Here is a 22227-nt window from a genome sequence, read left to right as displayed (position 1 = left end):
AGAGGGATTATCTCTTATTTTTATTTTAACTTGTTTGAGTGGTGGATTCTCTAAAAGTCCCAGGCAAAATCTGAATAGAAAAGAGCCTTTTAAGGTACTGTTTATATAAAGTCACTTGTGTTTCTTAAAGCCAAAATCTACATAAGCAAGGTTCTGGGGGCAGCAAAGCCAGTGAATACCCTTAAGGACTCTTGACATCTCAGCAACCAGAGTCGAGAAAGTTCCTGAGAATGAAGTGCAGCCGGGAGAGCCTCGGCACAGGGAAATGCTTACGGCTTTGTTCACGGCTATATTCCCCGTGCCTGGCACACGGTAGGTGCTCAACAAATATGTGTTGAACAAACAAACAGATAAATCTATTGTTCTTAGCAGACAAATATAGAAGGAGCAACTGGTCTCCTGTCTGGGCCCAGTCCCTCACTAAGTTACTTTGAGGGCCCACAGAAATCGGAATAGATAGCATTTCTACTTTTTCCAAACAGGGCCTTTAACTTAAGATGATTTTGAACACACTTATCCATATCTCTAAACATTCCAGAATGTTCCTCCCTTAGGATGAGCTCCCCTTATTTGCAGAAAAGCCTCACTTTCCCCCAGGCTCTCCCTGGTATACTCTGTGAAATTGATAAGGGGGCCTTCCTGAAGATCAGCTCAGTATAGACTGTCACCCAGTACTTGACATTCTACTCAATTGATACTGAGAAAAAAAAAAAAAAAGTAGAGAAAAGTGAAAGAAAGAACACACATTGCTCAGCAAAGGATTCTGCTGATTTGTAAGAGCCAAGTGCTCCATTATGAAAAGCTTAATTGAACTTCCATATATAGTGATGAGGGTAATACAATAATTTGAAAGCATCAGGGCTTTACAAAGGAAAAAAAAAAAGGCTCAGCCGCCTGAGATTCCCACATATAGACAGCCACAAGATGTTCAAGATCTAACTGAAACCAAGCAGTGTTCCCACCTGAACCCTTTGCCACAACCAAGTTCCTTCTTACGGTGCTGTATGGGGCCATTCTCTTAAAATGGTCACTGTGCTAAAGCTACCAGGAGATAGGTGCAGTTATTTAACGATTCTTTCCAAAGTATTCTAAGCTAAATGCCACAGATGCTTCCAATGTCTTCGGGATGGTGGATAGGCATAAATAATTCTACTACTCAACACAGCAGCCTGTGAGGTTGAGAAAACAACCCACGGTGCTCTTTTTAGAGGTGAAGGTTGGTTAGGTGTTTATGATTTAGGTGTTTGGGGGTGAGGGGAGAGGAGGAATGTTTCTTCTGATGCCTTCTTTTCCCTTAAAAGCAGGAAAAGGTTGGAGGGGGAAACCCACTAAAGCAGATGAAGTGTAAACAATAAATCTGTGCAGAAAAGGGGTGGCTACAACCCAGATTTTACCTCCTGGCCGAGCCACTGACATTAATACCATGTCAGGTACTGAAAGAGTACCTCTTCAGAATATTGTGGGCCACTTGGTGAGTAAGAACACTAGGACAGAAAATGGGGTTTCAGGAGGTCACGTTCTTCCTATGTTTAGCTTGGAAGTCAGACATTAGTGTGTTTCAAGATTTGACCTGACAGCAAAAGCCTTACAGCTACAGAACTCAAGCCAGAAAAGCTAGGGATGGTATGACACTGCTTCCTACTATGGCTGAGAAAAACTGAACTAGGATTAGAAAAGAACTCTTCTCGAAGAAGGAGAAGACCTTAACCTCATGCTCAGTCACTAACAGAAGAGCTGAGGAAGTACGCCTGCAAACCAGAATCAATGAAAATGAAAAAAGGAAAAGAAATCTGATTCTAGGACTTCCTTGGCAGGCCAGTGGTTAAGACTTTGCCTTCCAATGCAGGGGGTGCGGGTTCGATCCCTGGTCGGGGAGCCAAGATCCCACATGCCTCGCGGCCAAAAAACCAAAAAACCATAAAACAGAAGCAATATTGTAACAAATTATTCAATAAAGACTTTAAAAATGGCCCGCATCAAAAAAAAAAGAAGTCTGATTCCTTGTAAGTGTAATAGTCTGATTTATATAAAAATAATAAAGACAAACTATCTATGAAGAAGCCAGAGAGCCGCAAAGGAAGTTCATAAAGATGGCATTGCTCCTGCTAGATGATAACCATTACAACAAAGAGTAACTAAGACGCTCCAAGCCCAAGAGATCTGCCACAACATCTCTGGTAGTAAGGACCCCACACAGGCATCAAGGTGGACAGCACTGGCTTTACATGAATGTGGCGGGGAGCAGAGATAACAACGTTTCAAAAATCACCGTTACAAAACCCCAATCACCTCTCAAAAAACTGACCTTGTGCAGAAATCAGGCATTTCCCAACTGTTCCTATTGCACAGTTTCATCTCTGTGCCATCTTTCACTTTTCCAAAATGGGCCATGTCTATTGTCTCCCATTATTGTGAAATACTTCACATAATGAGAAGCAAGGGGGCAAAACCTTACATGACACTACCTACCGGATATGTGACAATTTTCCGGGGATGGGGGACGGGGTGGTGGTAATTACGAGCATACACGTGTGAGGCTTGACCCCAAGTCATATTTTTAGGTGCCCCTTTATAAATGTGAACAAATTTTTTTAACACTTTTCTTTGAAAATGTGATATGCAGAAAGACATGGACAATCAGTTAATAGGTAATATGGGTTTGCCAAACTGCAGCTCAAAAGTAATTGGGAAGTCCAGCACAAGTAAAGGTCACCCCACGAAACTTGCTCCTCAGGAAGGCTCTGGCAATAACGGAAGAATGAGATTTTAATCACTGAAGCTAATTACATAGAAGACTAAATCACAAGAAGAGTTATATAAGTGTCTTAAATACAATAAAAAGTAATTAACAGGAAGCGCCATCTTGACAGTTTCCTGTCACAATCCAGGCCTAAAAGGATCAGCTAATTCCCAATCTGGGAGCCAGAGAATGAGAAAGAACTCAAAGTTTGATCTTTTTATTTTTTATTTAAACTGTTTTGATGAACAGGTAACAACTCTTGCCAACTCCATAGTGAAGTTAATCAAGAAAACAATTTTAATCTATTAGAGGAATGATGAACCTCGTTTTCACTGATTCCCCAGAGGGCAAGAGAGGGGGAGTTGAAGACGGTTCCGCCAGAGAGGCCTCCCAAAGACCACGTGACTGGACGCCGACCCATACAGCAGAGAAAACAACAGGAGGACGAGACGGAACCCTGTGGAGGATAGGGGTAATTCACACACTTTGGCATGTGAAATACACTGAAAAATCTGCTTTGAAATAATACTGAAAGAGGCCATCTCATCTGTCTCTTCCTTCTCTTTCCCCTGGAATGAGCAGTTTGAGAAAAGCTATTCGAGAATCGATCTCTTGAATAACAGGAAAGCCTCTAGACGCTATGAAGGCCAGTACGCAGGTGTAGGAGCCGACAGGTAATGACAGACATAGTTTAGATTGGGTCGTTTAGACACAGTTTAGATAAGATCGTTAATTCTGCAGCATCTCCACAAGCTGAACAAAGCCGAAGGCCTCTCACGAGAGAGGCAATGAACTACTAGAGAAGCTCTCCTAGCAACCTTTCCTTAACTGACCCGCATGTTCTACGATCTCCCCAAAACCCAGAGGCTGATACCAGTTAGTGACTGAGGACCACTCTAACACACCTGTGCACTTCTATCCCAATCTGTTTCTGTCCCCAGATTTATACTGGTCATTTTTATTATGTACTTCACTAAGTTTTATATCAATAATTGAAATATGAGTACCAAAAGAAAGTGTCTTTATGAAAAATTGTTTTAAAAGGTTTAATAAGAGGAATGGCTTTTAAATGGCTGCAAAATGTGCAAAAATCAGAGCAGGAAAACTATAACAGATGAGGGGGATGTAAATCACAAAGATCTAGGATTCCATAATTAGTGTTTTTAAGTCATCATTCCATAGAGAAAGTTATGCAACTCACAGTGGATCCTTGCTGCCCATATATCAAAGATTTGGAGATATAAGTACCTTTTTGTGTTTAAAATGGAATTAAAACATTTGGGATAAAAAAATTAAATCCCCTGCTCTAGCCAATGTTTCTGAATAACCATTAAAAGCAGATAGATAGATTTCGGTATAATAATTCTAAATATAAGCTGAGTATTTTGGACATTATTATTAATACCTCAACTCTCCTACAGTATTATTTGGGATGATTTAAGTAGAGAAAAATCAAGGCCACGGGGAGAACAAAGAGAAGCCATGAGGAAGACTCAAACATCAGAAGCATGCTACCAGGAAGACTTTCTAGAGATGCCCTATCTTTGGCACTGACCTTCCAATAACAAATAAACAAAACTATCAGATACAAGTTTTTTTTTTTAATATTTATCAGATTAAAATAAACCTGTAGCTCAGAAGAAACAGCTGTCCCAGGTAACGAAACATCTAAGTACTCCCAGTTTTATTTCATAAAGGGACACTGTGTAATACAGTAAACAATCACTCACAAATTTATCGAACTCCTACCAACTGCTGAATACTGAGACTACAGCAGGGAATAAACAAGACAAAAATCCCTGTCTTCAGGGAGCTTACTATCTGGTGAGGTTTGGTCTCAAAAATATTAGTACATCCCCACATTTCTCCCAGTTACCGCCCAGCAGTTTACTCATAAAGTCTAGTTTAGGAGAAACAAATCTATGAGGAAACTCAATGCACCCCGGGTACCCTGCCAAGCCGGTCTAATCCGAGGTAAATACCTTGGTAAATAATGCGAAAGTAATACTTACGATCTAATTACAAGAACTGGGAGATAGAAAGGTCAATGTTAACGCCCCATAGAACATTTCCAGAATATCTAATTTTAAGCAGTGTAAAAAAATATACCTCAATGGTAACCAAATGGAAAAAAAAAAAAAAAAAAAAAGAATCCGCTCTAATGGGTCATTAGAAAAACACGAATAGAAGCCATCTGCCAAAAATAAAAAGATGTGCATTTTGACAGCAGTGGTGTTGTTTTAACCAGTAAGTAGATAGAAGGAGCAGTTATCGGAGAGGACTCCTTGTTTGTGGCAGCGAAAATCTTAATCTAGGGGAATACTAACTTTCCAGCTTTCCACAGGAGGAAAGCATGCATCAAGCTCCTAAGAATTTGTGACAAATTGGTAATAATTGTTGTTGCAAGTTATACAGATAGAAGAATGAGCAAAATATTTCCTAGTTTCCCCCATTCCAAAAATATTATCTGATTTCTCAAGAACCTGCTTCTAAAAATAACCTGATGCCTGTGATGCTATTAAGGTAATGACATCAAAAGCCTATATTCAGTTCCTCTCGGCAAAAGTGAAGTCTCCGATTGCTGTGTGAACGTCAACAACATTAATACCTATAGGAGTGGCAACAGTAGCTAAAAATACCTGTTTCCAAAAGTGACAACACGAATGGGGGTGGGGGGCGGGGCGGGGGCGGGGGCGGGGCGACGGATGGGAGAAGCTCCTGTTTGGCAGGAGAGCTTCTGGAAAGTAAGTTAGCTACCAGATCCTCTTTCTTTCAGAGGCATGCTATAGCTTAGAGAGAGGTGTTTCTCCCAATGGGCTTCACTGTACTTTCAACAAGACAATCCCTGTTATGATGAGAAACCTATCCTTTTCTTCCCCTCCACCATGCCCTCTTTTAAAAGAAAAGAAAAATACCAGTTTGGTAACAAACACCATTTAAGATTGTGAAATAGAGAAGGAGACAATTAGCATGCTGGTGTATTTTACTTAGGGTAAGAATTGCTCCTGGGGACTGACTGACTGTTTTAATATTTACTGTGGAAGCATGGCCCAGCAGGCTTCCTACTGCCCCCATCAGATAGCTCCTTGGAAGGCTGTTCCTCAACCGAGCTCCCAAAAGACTTTGGAATGTAACCAGGGTAAGGCCAGCCGAGTAGAAGAGGGAGACCCTGTCATCTACTGATTACATACATCTATACAAAGAAAAGGTCCAATTAACCTCTCTTCTTTTTCTGGCCTACAATTAAACTAATATGCAGATAATCTTTCTAATTTTGCATAGTACCTAAGGGCCCGATTGACACTCAATAATCGGCATTATTAATAGTAATAATGAGTGCTACATAGTGCCAAGCACACAGAGCCCAATAAGTCTTAAATAATGACAATAATGAAAGTATACGATTAACTAATGAGCGATTATGCAGTACTTTGCAAACAAAGTGCTACACAGGCACATAACAATTATAAGCCACTGAGTTAAGAGTAACAGAAAGCAAATCAGGACAAAAGGGAGGAGAGACTTGAATGAGGAGAGAACTCTCAGCTATGGCTGAGCTGCTACCAGCCAGAACACTCACATTCCTCCAATGGTGACAGTGGCACAGGTACGCTCTGAAAAGGCAGGCACCGTCTCTGTGGCTGGGCTGGCCGGTCTAATGTAGTCCACAGTCACGTTGACCTGAAAATAAAGAATCAAGGTAGACCACTGTAAAGTAATTACACTCCAATAAAGATGTTAAAAAAAAAAAAAAAAAAAAAAGCATCAAGGTAGTTAAGGCTGAGAATTTGCAACACAGCTCATTAGCAGCCCCCTGTGCCAGCACAACTGTAAAAGCTGACCTCACTCACAGTATGACTTTGTGGGTCTAAGATTTTAAAAAACAACTGAAAGACAGCTGAACCACACTTGGGGAGAAAATATCTGCAAAAGCCATCTCTGATAGAGGACTGTAATCCAAAATATAGGAAGAACTCTTAAATCCCAACCATAAGAAAATGAAGAACCCAATTTTAAAGTGGGCAAAAGACCTGGATATCTTACCAAGGAAGACATACAGATGACAAGCATATGGAAAAGATGTTCCACACGTGGCACTGGGGAAATGCAAACAAACAACTATGAGCTACCACGACACATCTATTAGAATAGTCAAAATCCAAAACACTGACAACAAATGCAGGTGAGGATAGGGAACAAAAGGAATTCTCGTTCACTGTTACTGGGAATACAACACAGTACAGCCACTCTGAGAGATGGTTTTGGATAGAACAAACTTTTACCATACATTCCAACAGTGAAGAACTTACGTCCACACAAAATCTGTATGTAGATGTCTTTGGCAGCTTTATGTATAGATGCCAAAACTTGGAAGCAACCAACGTGCTCTTCAGTAAGTGAATGAATAAACTGTGGTTCATGAACACAACTGCATATTATTCAGCCCTTAAAAAGAAATGGTCTGTCGAGCCACGAAAAGACACGGAGGAATCTGAAATACACATATTACTAAGAGAAAGAAGCCAATCGAAAAGCTATATATTGTATGATTCCAACTGTGACGTTCTGGAAAAGGCAAAAATACGAAGACAGTAAAAAGACTGCCAGGGGTTAGCAGGACGAGGCAGGATGAACAGATGTGAGGGCAGGATTTTGACAGCAGTGAAACTATTCTGTATCGAACTATAACGATGGATACATGTCATTACACATTTGTCAAAATCCATACAATGTAGAACACCAAGAGTGACCCCTAGTAAACTATGGACTCTGGATGATACTGTGTCCACGTAGGCTCACCAATTATAATAGATGTACCACGCTGGAGTGGGATTGTTGACGGCAGAGGAGGAAGTACTTGGGGGGCAGTGGGGAGAGATACGGGAATTCTCTGTACTTTCTGTTCAATTTTGCTTTGAGCCTAAAAGATGCTGTGAACCTAAAGGATGACTGATATCAAGAGAGAAGGAAAAATGGCTGAACCTTTAAGGCCTTACATAAATTATACTCGACAGAGAAGAGGTTTGGAACACTCCTGGAGGACTCCTAGACATTATGGTAAAGCAGTTCTCTAACCTTTTCAGACTCATTTGAAAACCTGCTCAAAAATATGAATGAATGCCTCTACAGAAAAACTGCATGTAGTTTCAGCCTGCCATAAGTTCTCAAGGCCTGTGTTAAGAACTATCAAGAAGAACAAACAAGATGACAGTCACAGAGATGTTTGGGACTGGTTTCACAATATGTGAATCAAAATGATGCAGCTAACTACACCCGATACCAACAGAGTTGGAGTTAGGAAATTGGGGGGGTGGGGGATGGACTGGACCGGAAGAACCTTTAATACTAGGTTAATCCTAGAATATACTAAACATATGGATATGGACACACTGAGCGATGCTTTTTCTTTACGAAATCTTTCAAGAGGACCATGTGTGTGTGTCAAAAGAAAGTTGTAAAAAATAAATAAATACATAAAAGAAAGTGGTATGTGGTATCCCTTAGCAAACATACAGGGTCTGTATTATAGCATTAAGGCAAATGCTTGGCTTTGGTCATGGCCGAGGTTACATACCTGTTACATACCTGTACTGAGGAGTCAAGCACCCTGAAGCCATCCCCATGGTCTGAAAGTCCAGAATTCCCTTTCCTAACTACGACTTTAGCTCCCACCGGTCAGCTTAGAGACGGCACGTTGTACAAGCATCAAGTTCAGCCACACTGCTGGTGAGCAGCATCAAAATCCTTTCAAACTGCCTGTTGCTCAAAAAACCATTTTAAAAATGAATATGGAAATTTCCAGAAGGACGGCTGCCTCCAAATTCTGACTGTCAGATCACTCACTTGAACGCTCCATCTAATCATGTTTTAAAAGCAACAAGGAGCCACATCAGCGAGAAAGCCAATTAAGGGCTGAAAGTAAGGTAAATCTTTCTCATGAGAAGTACTATCATCATACAACAACACAGAAAGAAGAAAATATAAAGAGGACTCCTTAGGTCAGATGTCTACACTGACACTACTGCTCAGCCTTATCATCTGTCTAAAGCTAAGGAGACGGGTTAAGTGTGCGGAATGTGAACAGCCCAGGAGCGGGGGTAGGGCTGAAAAACTAGTACCTCCAACAAAGAGGTTTTCAAAGTTTCCCTGTAGGCATCTGGCCAGAGTTATTACAGGCCAAAGACAGGGCAAGGAATGGGAGGTCTACACACACAGAAGCAAGGCTGACTCAGATCCCTGGGAAGGAAGGAGTCCTCTGCATGTTGTCTGTACTGACCCACCCTGGAACTGGCCTCTGGCAAGGCCTGATAACTAACCTACGGAAGCAGAAGAGGGCCGGGAAACCATGTAGACACCTGTTGAAGTTATGGCAAAAATCACACAGGAAATCAGTGTTGTACAGGAGCTAAACCTCAAGGGCGCCCGTACCATAGGATGTAAAGTAACTCAGGGCCAAGTTTAAAAAGGGCACAGACACAGGGTATGGTCCAATTTGGGGCATTCGGGGGGCAAGTCAAAAATTTGTGGAGATGTTCACCTATTTTTGTGCTTTCACCCAATCCAACTAGTAACAAACTCAAGCCCTCAATTCTACTACCGGGGAGAAAAACTCATCCCTGCTTAAAAATAAACTCAGTGAATCTCAAGGTTACCTTGCACCTGCCAATGACAAGCCTCCTCCTCAGCAGACAGGAGTGGGACAGCAGTTCATCAGCGCAAGTACATGGCACAGAGTAACATTAGCTCTCTACCCAGAGAGCAGCTATTCATCTGGAAGGCCACTTGAGTAGCGCTGGTGGCGGTAGTGATGGGGGTAATGGTAACAAACAAAAATGAACCCTTAGCATCTCATCTTCCAGGCCAAAAGGTATGTTATCCCCAAACTGTCTTTAAAGAAAATCAATGGGAAGACCCCCCTCCCAAAAATCTTTCATCTTCAATAACCAAAAGAACCAGTAACTACATTCTACATTCACCTGCCAATTAGTTTTTTCTTCTATCTAGAGAAAGAACTGAAAGTCAGAGATTAAAGAGCTCATTGGAGAGAGAACATTATTAAAGAAATTCTCAAATACAAATGAGGCCCTGAGAATAGCCCACAGCCAAGACGCACACCTGCAGATAGCTATGACAAACCAGGAATTAAAGTCAATGTGTAATTAGCATTTATGTCCCTCTCCTGGGGATTCTGAGATCTGTTCTCCTGTCTTGGAGTTTTTCATCTCTAGATACTTATCCCTGACTTGTCAATCACTTTTGGAAAAGAGCAGTTTCAATTAAAAACAACTGCAAATCTTAGCAAAGTCTTCATCTGAAGAGTGGATAACCTGAATTTTGTGCTTGGGGATAATTACATAAGGAATGGCATGAGTTGAAAAGAAGTAATGGGTTAATGCAAATGTGTCCTTCATTTTTCCAGCAAAGATACTCCTGGAACACTGGGTATGCAGGAATTTACACGTACAGGACACAGGGCAGGGCCTGATCCCTCTTTACAGCAAGGACCACAAGGGGTCCAGGGCTCCCTGCTGGTTCCACCTGTCATTCTCTTATTGAATGAGTCACACATCACACCTTTGGGCCTCACTTTTCTCACGTAATTCACCTGGTAAATGAGAGCACCAGACTAGAACTTTAGAGCATCACTGAACTCTAGAATTCTAGAAAATAACTTAGCCAGACATGGTGTGCTATGTAGTGTTTTCTTAGACCGGTGTAATTCCTACCTTACATTTACTACTATGAACTAGTACAGATAGAGTGTAAGCGCCAGGAGAGGGAAAAAACATGCCTTTTATTCATGGAAACTGCCACGATAGGGCCTGTACGGTAGGAGCATACACAGTGAATATTTGTTTCATGAACAGATACGTGTAATCAGGAACCCTTTCAGACATGAAATTCTGGAGGATACCTTTGAAATGAGGCGGTTAGGCATTTTGAGGACCACTTAGTCAAGCTGTTAACCATTGTTTCATATATTAATTTAAAGCATGAAGGAGGGAAGATGTATATTGAAATTGGGATAATGCTTTAGATTAAGAAAAATGTAGTTTCCTGTATTATTTCTCAAAGAGGTTCTCAAAGAAAAGAAAGGGTAGCAGGTAATCTGATTCCTCCTCGGTGCATTAGATTGTGGAATATTCCTTGAAAACAATTTCAAGGACCCTTCGGAGGAACTAAGATGAGAACTTAAAACCAAATTTGTATCCCAATCTCTTATAAAGTCTGGAAACAGTGTAGTACAACAGAATACACTTGGGCCACACCTAAGGAATTCTGACAATCTATGGATACCCTTCACGTAACTAATCGCTCACTAGAAAAGTGACAAACCACCAGAGAACTTCATAGACTTTATGATGCTGATGATAATGAAATGACAAAATCTGAATGCCTAAGCATAAAAGATACATAAGATTTCCAGGCCACAGTCTGAGTTTAGGCTGTTACGTGAGGTTATTTTGCATAATTACTATATAATCCCACCCACTATTCCATGTGGCCAATCATAAATTCACAAAGAGCTGTTCAAAAAAATACCCTGGCTTAAGAAAAAAGCTCTCGTATGGCCCATCATTCTCATGACAGAAACAGAAAACACATCATCTGGGCAAGTCTGGCTAAGGCAGCCGGGAGACAAAAGTAAGTGGAACAAAATATTTTACGCAGCTTAGATAAGAGCATGGACTCTGGGAGCTGCCAGACTGCAGGTTTTGGTTACCAGCAATTCTACATATGAGCTGTAAGAACCTGGAAAAGTTACCTCACTTCCGTGCTTCAGTTTAACATGGATAACTCTACCTATATCTCACTGTTAGAAAAAGAAATGCATTAATATACATGAGGCATTTAGAGCAGGGCCTGACTCCATACGAAGCTGTGTCAGTTATTTTTAGACAAACATATACTGATTTTCTTGGAGGAGAGCCTGGCACAGAGTAGGTGATAAGTATCTGCGAGACAAATACATAAATACACGCAAACATACATACATGCATAAGTAAGATGCACGTTGACTTTAAATCATTAGGCAGAAACACTCAATTAAATACACTTTTCCCCTTAAGGAGTCACAGCAAACAGGACTATGTACCTCATACATATTTCATCCCAACTTACAGATAAATATGGCTTATTTTAAAGAATGATACACTGTTTAGTACTTATTTAGACACTTTCCAGATTAATTTTGCAGGTACTAGTTGGGGAGATTTTATTTACCAAAGATAATTGAAGTAGAGTGTGGGGAATCGCCTCAACTAATAGGTTAACTAGAGGAATTTGGGGAGGATACTCCTTGCCTTACAAAATCAGGAAGACAAGGAACAGAGAGCAACCAAGTTTCCATTTGCTGTGGGCATAATAGGACAATACTTAATTTATGCATTCTTGACCTTTTTTCCCTGCTAACAAGCAGCGTAGGTAATTATTCTAAAAATGTGAGATACCTTTTTTTTTTTTTTAAATTTGAAACACAGTTCAGTCACCCATTCATCTAGATATAGGATGAGCTTCAAAACAAAATTGCCCAGGAGCCTCTTGGTCCTGCTTCTGGGCACACTGACTTCCCAGCTGAGCCATCTATTCAGACATAAACTAAACTCTCATAAAAGGATGTCAAACGTACCCTGTGCTGTCTAGGAGGCAACAACAATGAGAGCCACAAATGAGAGCAACATATGCACACTGACATTTTCTAGCAGCGACATTAAAAAAAGAAACAGATAAAGTTACTTTTAATAGTATTTTTGATTTAACTCAAAATATCCAAAACATTATCATATCAACATATAACCAATATTATTTTTAAAGTATTGGGTTTCTTTTCTTTCTTTCACTGACAAAGTCTTTGAAATCCGGTGTGTGTTGTGTAGGAACAACACATCTCAGTCTGGACCAGCAATACTTCAAGTGCACAATAGCCACACACAGCTGTGGTGGCGATACTGCACTGTACATGCCCAGACTGTCCATTAAGGGACCAGAGTCTTAGCCTCAATCCTCTATTACATGATCCTACCTTTTGGTGGTTATACCTTTCTCTAGTTTCTACGGGGAACTTTTGTTATCTTCTATTTTAAGATTCCTTGTAAATACTCTTAAACCAAATATGAAGAAACATGGTATAAAAAATGTTTATCATTCATTTTCTTATTTAAAAAATCTATTATTTAACTAGACTAGAAAGGCAAGCTATTTATGTAATTTTCAGTTCCAGAAAACAATTTCAGGGGTGAGAATAAATGTGCACACAAAGGGAAAAAAATTCCTCTAATTTGTAACTATTGTTGTAAAATATATTCTGTTCAGTATTTATGAAGATACTTTTTCAGCGACTTCTCTACCAACTCAATGGTTGGACTTAATCATTGAGTTGCTGACGTAAGTCTAGAATTCACCTTAGTGTTTGAAATGTACTCTAATGGTAACTAGAAACTCACATTAAAGAAATATCTGCTTTTGTATTTATGATTAATGCTTCTGTTGAGTATTGGTATTATTAGAAAGAAAATGAGCAATTGGTAGATGTGAAAAGTTTTTGTTTACGTTCAGCACAATCAAAAGCTGAAATCTCTGTGTCCCATTAGGACATCCTTTAGCTCTGGCATGTCTTAAATTAGAAGAACTTTTACAGATACACTGACAAAAAATTATATATCTACACTGCAAAGAGAAGGAGACAAACCAATGATCCTTTCCTACCTCTCCAAGCCACAGCCTAGATGCATTCGGTAACACCCCCTTCAAAATCATTGTAATTAGGTGTTAAGGCTGTTTATTCACATGTGTTTACGTTGCTCTCTGTGATCTACAATCACCCTTCCCACCTCCCCCCGCACAGTCAGGACTATTTTGAGCACATTTCATTTTCATCAATGGAATGTTAACCTCCACTGCTTCCCAACCTCCATGAGCACAGAGTCAAGGAGCTTTCTTTTTTTTTTTTTTTTTTTTAAATTAATTAATTAATTTATTTATTTTTAGCTGTGTTGGGTCTTCGTTTCTGTGCGAGGGCTTTCTCTAGTTGCGGCGAGCGGGGGCCACTCTTCATCGCGGTGCGCGGGCCTCTCACTATCGCGGCCTCTAGTTGCGGAGCACAGGCTCCAGACGCGCAGGCTCAGTAGTTGTGGCTCACGGGCCTAGTTGCTCCGCGGCATGTGGGATCCTCCCAGACCAGGGCCCGAACCCGTGTCCCCTGCATTGGCAGGCAGACTCCCAACCGCTGCGCCACCAGGGAAGGCCCAAGGAGCTTTCTTATTTGATGCATTTCTGACAAAATGAACCCATTACTCCCCACCCCCTTGTCGGATGGACAAATGCATTTATCTGTTTTGAGAGGAAAGGTAAAATCCAGCTTCATACGGGGCCTATGGAGATGCTAAGAGTCTCTACCTGACATTAGGCATTCATTTAAGTGGACATCACTACTCCCCAATAAACACTCAGTTTGGTAAATATTTAATTAGAAGCATACACAGGCATGAGATCCACAAGTAAATGTGAAAACATTTTATGTAAAGGGCCATTAGAGCTGGGCAAAGATTTCTAGAAGTAGTGGTAACACCCTGACAAAAATATAACATTAAAATGGTTGGAAGCAAGATGCATAGTTCATGTATGAGGTAGATAACGAGCACATGTAAAATCATCAGGGAAATGAAGTTCTGACCATTGAAAATATTTCAAGTAAATCTGATGAGGATCAAAGACAAATAGAAACCACTATGTGAGAGTAACCTTGCAGCTGCAAGCATTTTCATTAATCCTCTTGATTCTTGAGTCCTTATAAACCTACAGATATATCTAAAAAGTGTAACCTGCTTGCATTAAGTGCTCCAACCACTATATTACTCATTACTGCATCATGGTTTAACTCATCCCAATACCTAATTTTAATACCACAGTGTCTGTACCAAAGAATGCCAAAGGCCCCCCAAAACACTACTGGAAACTGTCCCACAGGTTCCCTGCATGTCTCTTCTTACTTCTCCTCAGAGCCACCATCTCCACTGCTTTCCTCTGGAGGATGAAGGCTGAGTGTGGGTCATTTTTCTCCTCTATACAAGTGTCAGTCATGGTCATCTGTGTCCAAAGTTTCCCAGGTCAGCAGCAGTCAGGGGAAATTAAATCACTCCGCCCAGACCTCTTCCTGGAGGAGTTCCAGCCACACAAGCAGCACAAATATACGGATACTCATGCCTTTGTGTAGAATACACACAAGGTCACCCAGTCTTGAAAATAAAGCTAAGGTGAGAGGCTCAGGGATATGAAGAAAGGGGATTTGCTTAACGGCATCCAAGAAGTATTACTGGAGGAAGAAGGATGCTTTTAACACATGGATAAAAACAAAAAGGTTAAATTACATTTTCTCTGCAAACATAATATGTGCCAGTCTACAAAGGAAAAGGCCACTCACCAAAAGGCCAAACTGGGAAACCAAAGCAATAAAAGCGGGAGCTAAAGTAGTCACCCCGCCAAGAGTTCCAATCAATTCCTATTGCTCTGGGGGTTAGGTATTGCAAAGTCAGTAAAGAAAAGCCACCCTGCATTCACTGCAATTCAGAGCACACCTATTTCTCCAGCATGCCCGCGAGCTGCCATTTAGAAGTCACCCAGACAAAGGAAATAAACAAACACTCAGGTAAGTTAACTTAAAGGTGAAAGTTAGAATGGTGAATTGGACAAGTAGAAGTGTATCTTAACCTCAAAGGAGAATGATGAAGAAAAAATATAATTCTTAAGGAATACCTGCCAATGGCACAAAGTAAAATAGCCCAAAGGTACAGCTCTTCTGTTGTATAAATTATTCTTGGTTTCGTTGTTAAGAAAAGATTCCAAGAGAGTCAGGTGTTAACATCATAGGCCTTTCTTCCTTTAGATATACCTTCCTCTCCCTGTATTTCACACAGAAGATAGAGGCCTACTAAATGAAACGAAGTCCCTTGATCAAAGGCACAGCGTGCACAGAGCAGTAACACCTAAGGTCAATGTCTGAAACTACACACGGACACTGATCAAAGACCATCCTGACTGCATCTGTGTCCACCTCCAAATCCAGGTCTCTTAACAAAAACAGTGTACGTCTATGCACACAGCCAAGTCCCCAGCCCACAAATACGTATTAGGAAATTAGGTGGTTAGCACTGGATTATAAACCTAGGTCAAAGGCACCAATTACGGCCTAAATTCATGAAGCAAATTGCCTCTCAGCAGCTGCATAGCCAAAGAAGCCCTCTCCCAGACTCAAAGTTCTTCCATTTCCATTACTAACATAGAGGTACAAAGTAAAGAAATTTCTCTAGTTCTTCAAAAAATTAAAAATAGAATTACTGTAAGATCTAGCAATTCTACTTCTGGGTATATTCAATCCAGGGTCTCAGAAATATTTGTAGTCCATGTTCATAGCAGCACTACTCACAGTAATCAAAAGGTAGAAGAAACCCAAATGTCCACTGATGAAGAAACAAAATGTGGTAGATACACACAATGGAATATTTTTCAGCCTTAAAAAGGAAGGAAATTCTGACATATGCTATGACTTGAGTGAGTCTTGAGGATGTCATGCTAAATTCTATAAGCCAGTCACAAAAAAGAAATACTGCATGATTCCACTTAAATGAGGTACCTAGAGTAGTCAAACTCAAAGAAACAAAGTAGATGGTGGTCGCTAGGGGCTGGTGGGAAGAGGAAACGGGGAGTTGTGTGTTTAATGGGTATACTTTCAGTTTTGCAAGGTAGAGACTGATTGCAGGACAATGTGAATACATTTAACACTACTGAACTGTACACTTTAAAATGGTTAAGATGGTAAATTTTATGTAATGTGCATCTTGCCACAATTATGTGTGTGTGTGTGTATGTGTGTATTTTTTAACTTGGGGTAGTCTACCCATGTAAGCCAGGCAGAGGCCAGACAACTGCAGAATCTCCTTGAAGAATTCAAGAGGATACTTCTATCACTTTCCCAAGAAAATAGATGGTTACCCACAGGCAGTAGTGATTAGAAGTCCTGTACCAAAACCCATCAATAAAGGAGTAGAAGTCTCAGTCATGGAGGACAAATCATTCCATCTTTCTCAGGGTATGAAATATCTATTTTCTTGCTTTCTAAAAACAGCCAGCTGAAGCTGCATGTCTAGGTGCCACAAGTCTAACTAGATGTACCTACTTCACCATTTCTCAGAGGCAGCTGTAGAATGGGATAGAGTAGCCTACAGCTCACTGACCTCCTATAAAACTGTCACATAATTTTGGAAGTCTTGCGCTCTGACACGTTCCCCCTCTGAGGAATAGTCCTCCGTGGAGATCTGTCACGTGTAGATCTACCCTTTGGGGGAACATTTTATTGCCTCCCACCATAATTTCCCACCTCTATCTAGTTCTCCAGAGGAATTCAATCACTGTTGTCCATGCTCTTCTCTAATGAACATTCAGTTTTCATATGCTTCTCTAAGTGGCATTTTTACTGTTGGCAGAAACCTAAATTGGTACATCTTTTGCAGTCAAACTGGCAATTGTACTAACATTCAATGTGTGGATGCCTTTTGACCCAACAATTCCACTTCTAGGAATTTAGTCTACAGAAACAAAGACGTATGTACAAGCATTCTGTCCTTTGCATTCATGGTGGTTTAACACAAATGCATAATTACAAGTTGTGATCTAACTCTGACACTAGCCCACGTTCCAAGTTGGCAGTCACCACGGCAATTCTTTCCCTCTATACCACAAGCATGTCTCAATAAATAGGCTGTAGCTGTTGAAAACAAGGGAGATCTATATATTCTGCCATGACAACACGTTCAAATTTTAAAAAGCAAAGGCACAATGGTAGCTATAATCTTATTTGGGGGAATTCAGGGACACACATAGAAACAATCTGGTGGAACTTACCCAACACTGTTAGAAGGGCTTACCTTCAAAGGTACTATTATGGGGCACATTCAACGTTTCTCACCATAAGTTTCTAAGATTTTAAAACTACATTTGGAGGAGGAAAAAAATACGACTGAGTTAAAAACATAAACAAGTGGTAGCTGGAATAAAATATACAATGGAAGCACGTACTTTTGTTAAAAAACAAATAAAAAACTAGCCTCCTCACAACCAGAGACTTCAATGTTGACTATCTATTTCATCAGACTAGTTCCCAGGATGAGGCCAGGGTCACCACTTAGTAGTGTCTGCCAACCAATAAGGATTATGCAAGGCAGGCTATACGCTGTGAGGAGGATACTTCCAGGTGCCCAGTGGCGCACTGTTTCCATAGCAGGTGGGCATCGCTATCTGCAAATGAACTGTCAATCTCACTGTGCACTGATAATGATGCTGCCACCACCACCTGCCTGCCATATGTTTTCCCGACTTGTCACGTAACAAGGAACTGCATTTTGGCATGCTGATCACTGACAAGTCTGATACTACTGCTCAATGTTTGTTATAACTAGCTGCAGCACTTCATATAGCCGAGGCAGCTACACGATGCAGGACATAAAATATTACTTTGCCAACTGACTACTGATTAAGCCCCCCAATTTTTTTTTAATATAAATTTATTTATTTATTTATTTTTGGCTGCGTTGGGTCTTCGTTGTTGTGCGCAGGCTTCTCATTGTGGTGGCTTCTCTTGTTGCGGAGCACAGGCTCTAGGTGCGCGGGCTTCAGTAGTTGTGGCTTGCTGGCTTCAGTAGTTGTGGCTCGCGGGCTCTAAAGCGCAGGCTCAGTAGTTGTGGTGCATGGGCTTAGTTGCTCCGAGGCATGTGGGATCTTCCTGCACCAGGGCTCGAACCCGTGTCCCCTGCACTGGCAGGCGGATTCTTAACCACTGCGCCACCAGGGAAGCCCCCAACATTTTACAGCAGACTACCCTGTTGTTCTTCCTTTACTTCTAAGTCCAAGAGCTGCTAATCGAAGGGCTGTGCCCCATCCCCAATTCATGCCCTGTGATCCTGTTTCCCAATAGTGGAACAGACAAGGAACACAGACTTCCCACTCTGATATACTGAATTCGTTTTGTCTCCCTTAATCATCATGGTACAGTCAATAAAGACGGATGACAACCCCTGGGGTTTCCATTTTTAGCTCTAATATAATGCACAGATTAGCCAAAGGTATGACATCATAGGTCAAGAACTGGTGGTGATGGAACACTGTCTCACAGCAGCAGGTAATCTGAAGATAATGAAATATGGTAAACCATGTTTGGTGTACCAATAATCTGCCTCCACAGTCACTGCTCCTATTAGTAGAACTCTAACTCATGCACTCCTGTCTGTATATATCAGAGAATCTCAAAATATAACGCTTGTTATCCACACCTAATCAACAGACTGGGAACTCGTTTCCAAAAGGAAGGAAAGCAGATTTTCAGAGCCTGACATTATCTTTTTAGGTAAAAGAAAGTGAACACACAACTGTGAAATCAATCAAGCATGTGAACCAAACTTTTTTTCCCATTAATGAGAACATAAAGGTAATTATCCAACAGCACTTTCTATGAATTAGCAAATCACTGGACAAGTATATGCTTCCCTTAATGAGGGGACTCATCACACATTTCAGCTGCCACTCCCATCCCCACTCTCACCCACCACTCAACTCACTGGATAAAATGCCACCCAGCAGTAACATCAACAAAGAAACACCAAGTACTGCTTGTCATTCATTCAGCAGCCAGCCATTCCACCAACAGTCAACAACAGTCAAAAGTATACTAATTTAGTAAATTTTAGTATAACCACAATGCTGTGCAACCACCACCATTATAATTCCAGAATACTTTCATCACCCCAAAAGATACCCTTTACCCATTGAGCAGTCATTCCCCATCCCCTGGCCACCACCAATCTACTTATTGTCTCTTTCAATTTGCCTGTTTTGGACATTTCCTTTAAATGGAAACATACAATAGCTGGTCTTTCGTGTCTCACATCTTCCACATGGTATAATGCTTTCAGGTTCATCCAGGTTGCTCCATATGTCAGTACTTAATTTCCTTTTATGGCAGAGTGTACACAGTGTGTGCATACACCATATTGTGTTTATCCATGAAAATATACTTTTGAGACTGCAGCCATAACAGAAAGTGCATTGAGAACCACTTTAATAAAATCTCATTATAATGATAAAAAAAATTTTTTTATAACAAGAAGTACCTTGAGAATCAGTTGAGAGCAGCTGATACCATATGCAGAAGAGCCTACTATCATTAGCACAACTAACAAGCCATGGAGTCAAATCACATAAGGGAAATATTTGAATCTCCCAACCTGTCTGGTTCAGAGAACCTCAAGCAAATCCATATATTTTTTCTTGTTTTTAAAGCCACTCTTTCATAAACAGGAAGAAGAAATCTTTCAGGGCCTAAGTATTGTGGGATGGTTCAAATAACCAACCAACCAGCCACTTCAGAGGAAAGCAAACTTCTTCCCAGCAGGTCATGTGCTCAGGACAAACAGCAGAGGCACTGTGTAGAATGCCAAAAATTATACAGATACCATCTATGGAAATATTCTTCCAAAAGACACAATCCTGTAAGGCTTTAACCCTCCCACTGGCTACAGCTGCTTCCCAGTTTCCCTGCACACACTCACTCACGATGAACCAGACTGTAACTGTGGTTTCAAGGATCTTCATATCTTCATTACTTAGCCTGTTTGAATACATCCTTGGTATCCACAGCAATGCATCTCTCTCTGACCTGTCACATGTGCTCATTTCTATGTGATAGTCTGCATACCAGCTGACCCAATTCCTCTCCTGCCTGCACCAATTCCACAGTGGAAAATGAATGATAAATTCTTCTACAGCACAGAAGGAAAGAAATAAACAGAAAGACTCAATGGGCCCTCCTCCATAATTTAGCACGGAAAGATTTTTTTATTCTTCTGCTACTAAAGAAAAGTCTCCATGTCTTTTAGCACATAAGATAATCTCAAAATAGGAAAACTGGTTTACTCATTACATAACTGTTTGAGCTATAAATTTATTAACCTGATCATCAAAAGACCAGATTAAGAATATAGTGAGGATATTTAACAACATTCTGCCACTGTAGAATTACCACAGAAGTTTAGACAACTCTGTGGGAAAGAATTTAAAGCCAAAACTTCTAGCAGCTCTAGAGGGTAACAGAAAAATGCCCAGTGAGTATAATCAGAATATACTGATACAACCACCTATATCACACAACAGTACCAACCTCCAAACACTAGAAAATCACCAACTGAGGCTTCCATCTATAGCCGAGTTTATTGCAATCATTGGCCAAGGTCTTTATGCAAACTACCCTAAGGAGAGACTTCCTGAACGATCTCAGAAGAATTGTCTGAAGCCCAATCATTTCACTTCATTCAGTACATTTCAGAACTAGTAGGTATAGGACATGGAAATCGAACTTACTGTATTAGAGAAAGTGCAGGCAAAACTGCTACAAATACATGCTAAATTTCATATGTATGAATAAAATCAAACAGAACAGTAACACATATCAAAAAAACAACAAGAAAATTTCAGGTTAATCAGGTGAAAAAGAAACGATGGGTCCATAATATATTGTCTATTTTCTCTGTAAAAGATAAACCAAGATGCATAGGTATGTTTAAATCAAATGAAATGATGCACTTATAAATAGAACCTGCATAACAAATGGTTGTAATTGATAGAAGGTTATAAATTGAAATATTTAATAAAATGAGCATTCTGTTAGTGACATCTGATAAAATTCCTGTGAGTAAATGTCATGATAAACATAATACAGTAATTAAGTCACTAAAATATTCAATGATAAGTATGGGGTTCAAAAGCCTAGAAAAACATCCCATAGTTAATAGGAAATTATAGGCATGTTAGAGATACCCTGATCTGGAGCAAGTGGGGAAAACAGAGAAGAATTAACTGGCATTGGTCTAATAAGCAACTCCCAAACCTGGAAAGAATGAACATAACCATTTTTAATAATTCCACAACATATCAGCAACCAATCTATCTGTGAGAGCTTTTTTTTTTAAATACACATTTTTGCTTCTCTTGAATATTGAGACTGTATTTTAGCTGCTTAGAGGTGTCTGGGCTGTGGAGCAGGGGGAGTCACATTAATAACATCTACAACATAACAGTTATTCAGAAAGATTAATCTGTCTGAAAATTATGCAAGACAGGGCTCTTCTGCAATACGTAATGGCAAATTCATACAATTTGGAATAGGGTAGCTTACCAAGACTGAAAATGGAAAATATCTCAGTAGTAAGTTACTTTTTAATGATTAAGTTAAAATTTTTATTACTATACAAAGATTTTTTTTTTAATTCCAGCTCTTAGTTAGCTGAGCTTTTAAGGGATAAAGTAAAATGAATGACTATTTAAAATCAAATGAAAGGAATCACAGTTATTACCTAAGGCAAGCATATACCACTACGTAAGAAAAAGCAGATTCAGAGGAGTTATGTGAATTACCCAAATTTAAAGAGCAATTCAATGAAAGA

The 22227-nt window shown here is 40.2% G+C and overlaps 1 protein-coding gene across 1 annotated transcript in view; it reads right to left on the bottom strand.

Moving 5' to 3' along the window:
* SND1 (staphylococcal nuclease and tudor domain containing 1) overlaps nucleotides 1-22227 on the bottom strand; it is a 432660-nt gene that overhangs the window by 212700 nt on the left and 197733 nt on the right. Inside the window, exon 12 of the mRNA XM_068549395.1 lies at nucleotides 6321-6421. Within this exon, the coding sequence (XP_068405496.1) occupies nucleotides 6321-6421 (101 nt within the window). The remainder of the gene's footprint in view (nucleotides 1-6320; nucleotides 6422-22227) is intronic.

Source organism: Eschrichtius robustus, chromosome 8 (assembly GCF_028021215.1).
Source record: "Eschrichtius robustus isolate mEscRob2 chromosome 8, mEscRob2.pri, whole genome shotgun sequence".
Lineage (NCBI taxonomy): Eukaryota > Metazoa > Chordata > Mammalia > Artiodactyla > Eschrichtiidae > Eschrichtius > Eschrichtius robustus.
The sequence above is the reverse complement of the archived record's forward strand: the minus strand, read 5'-3'. Positions and strand labels throughout refer to the sequence as shown.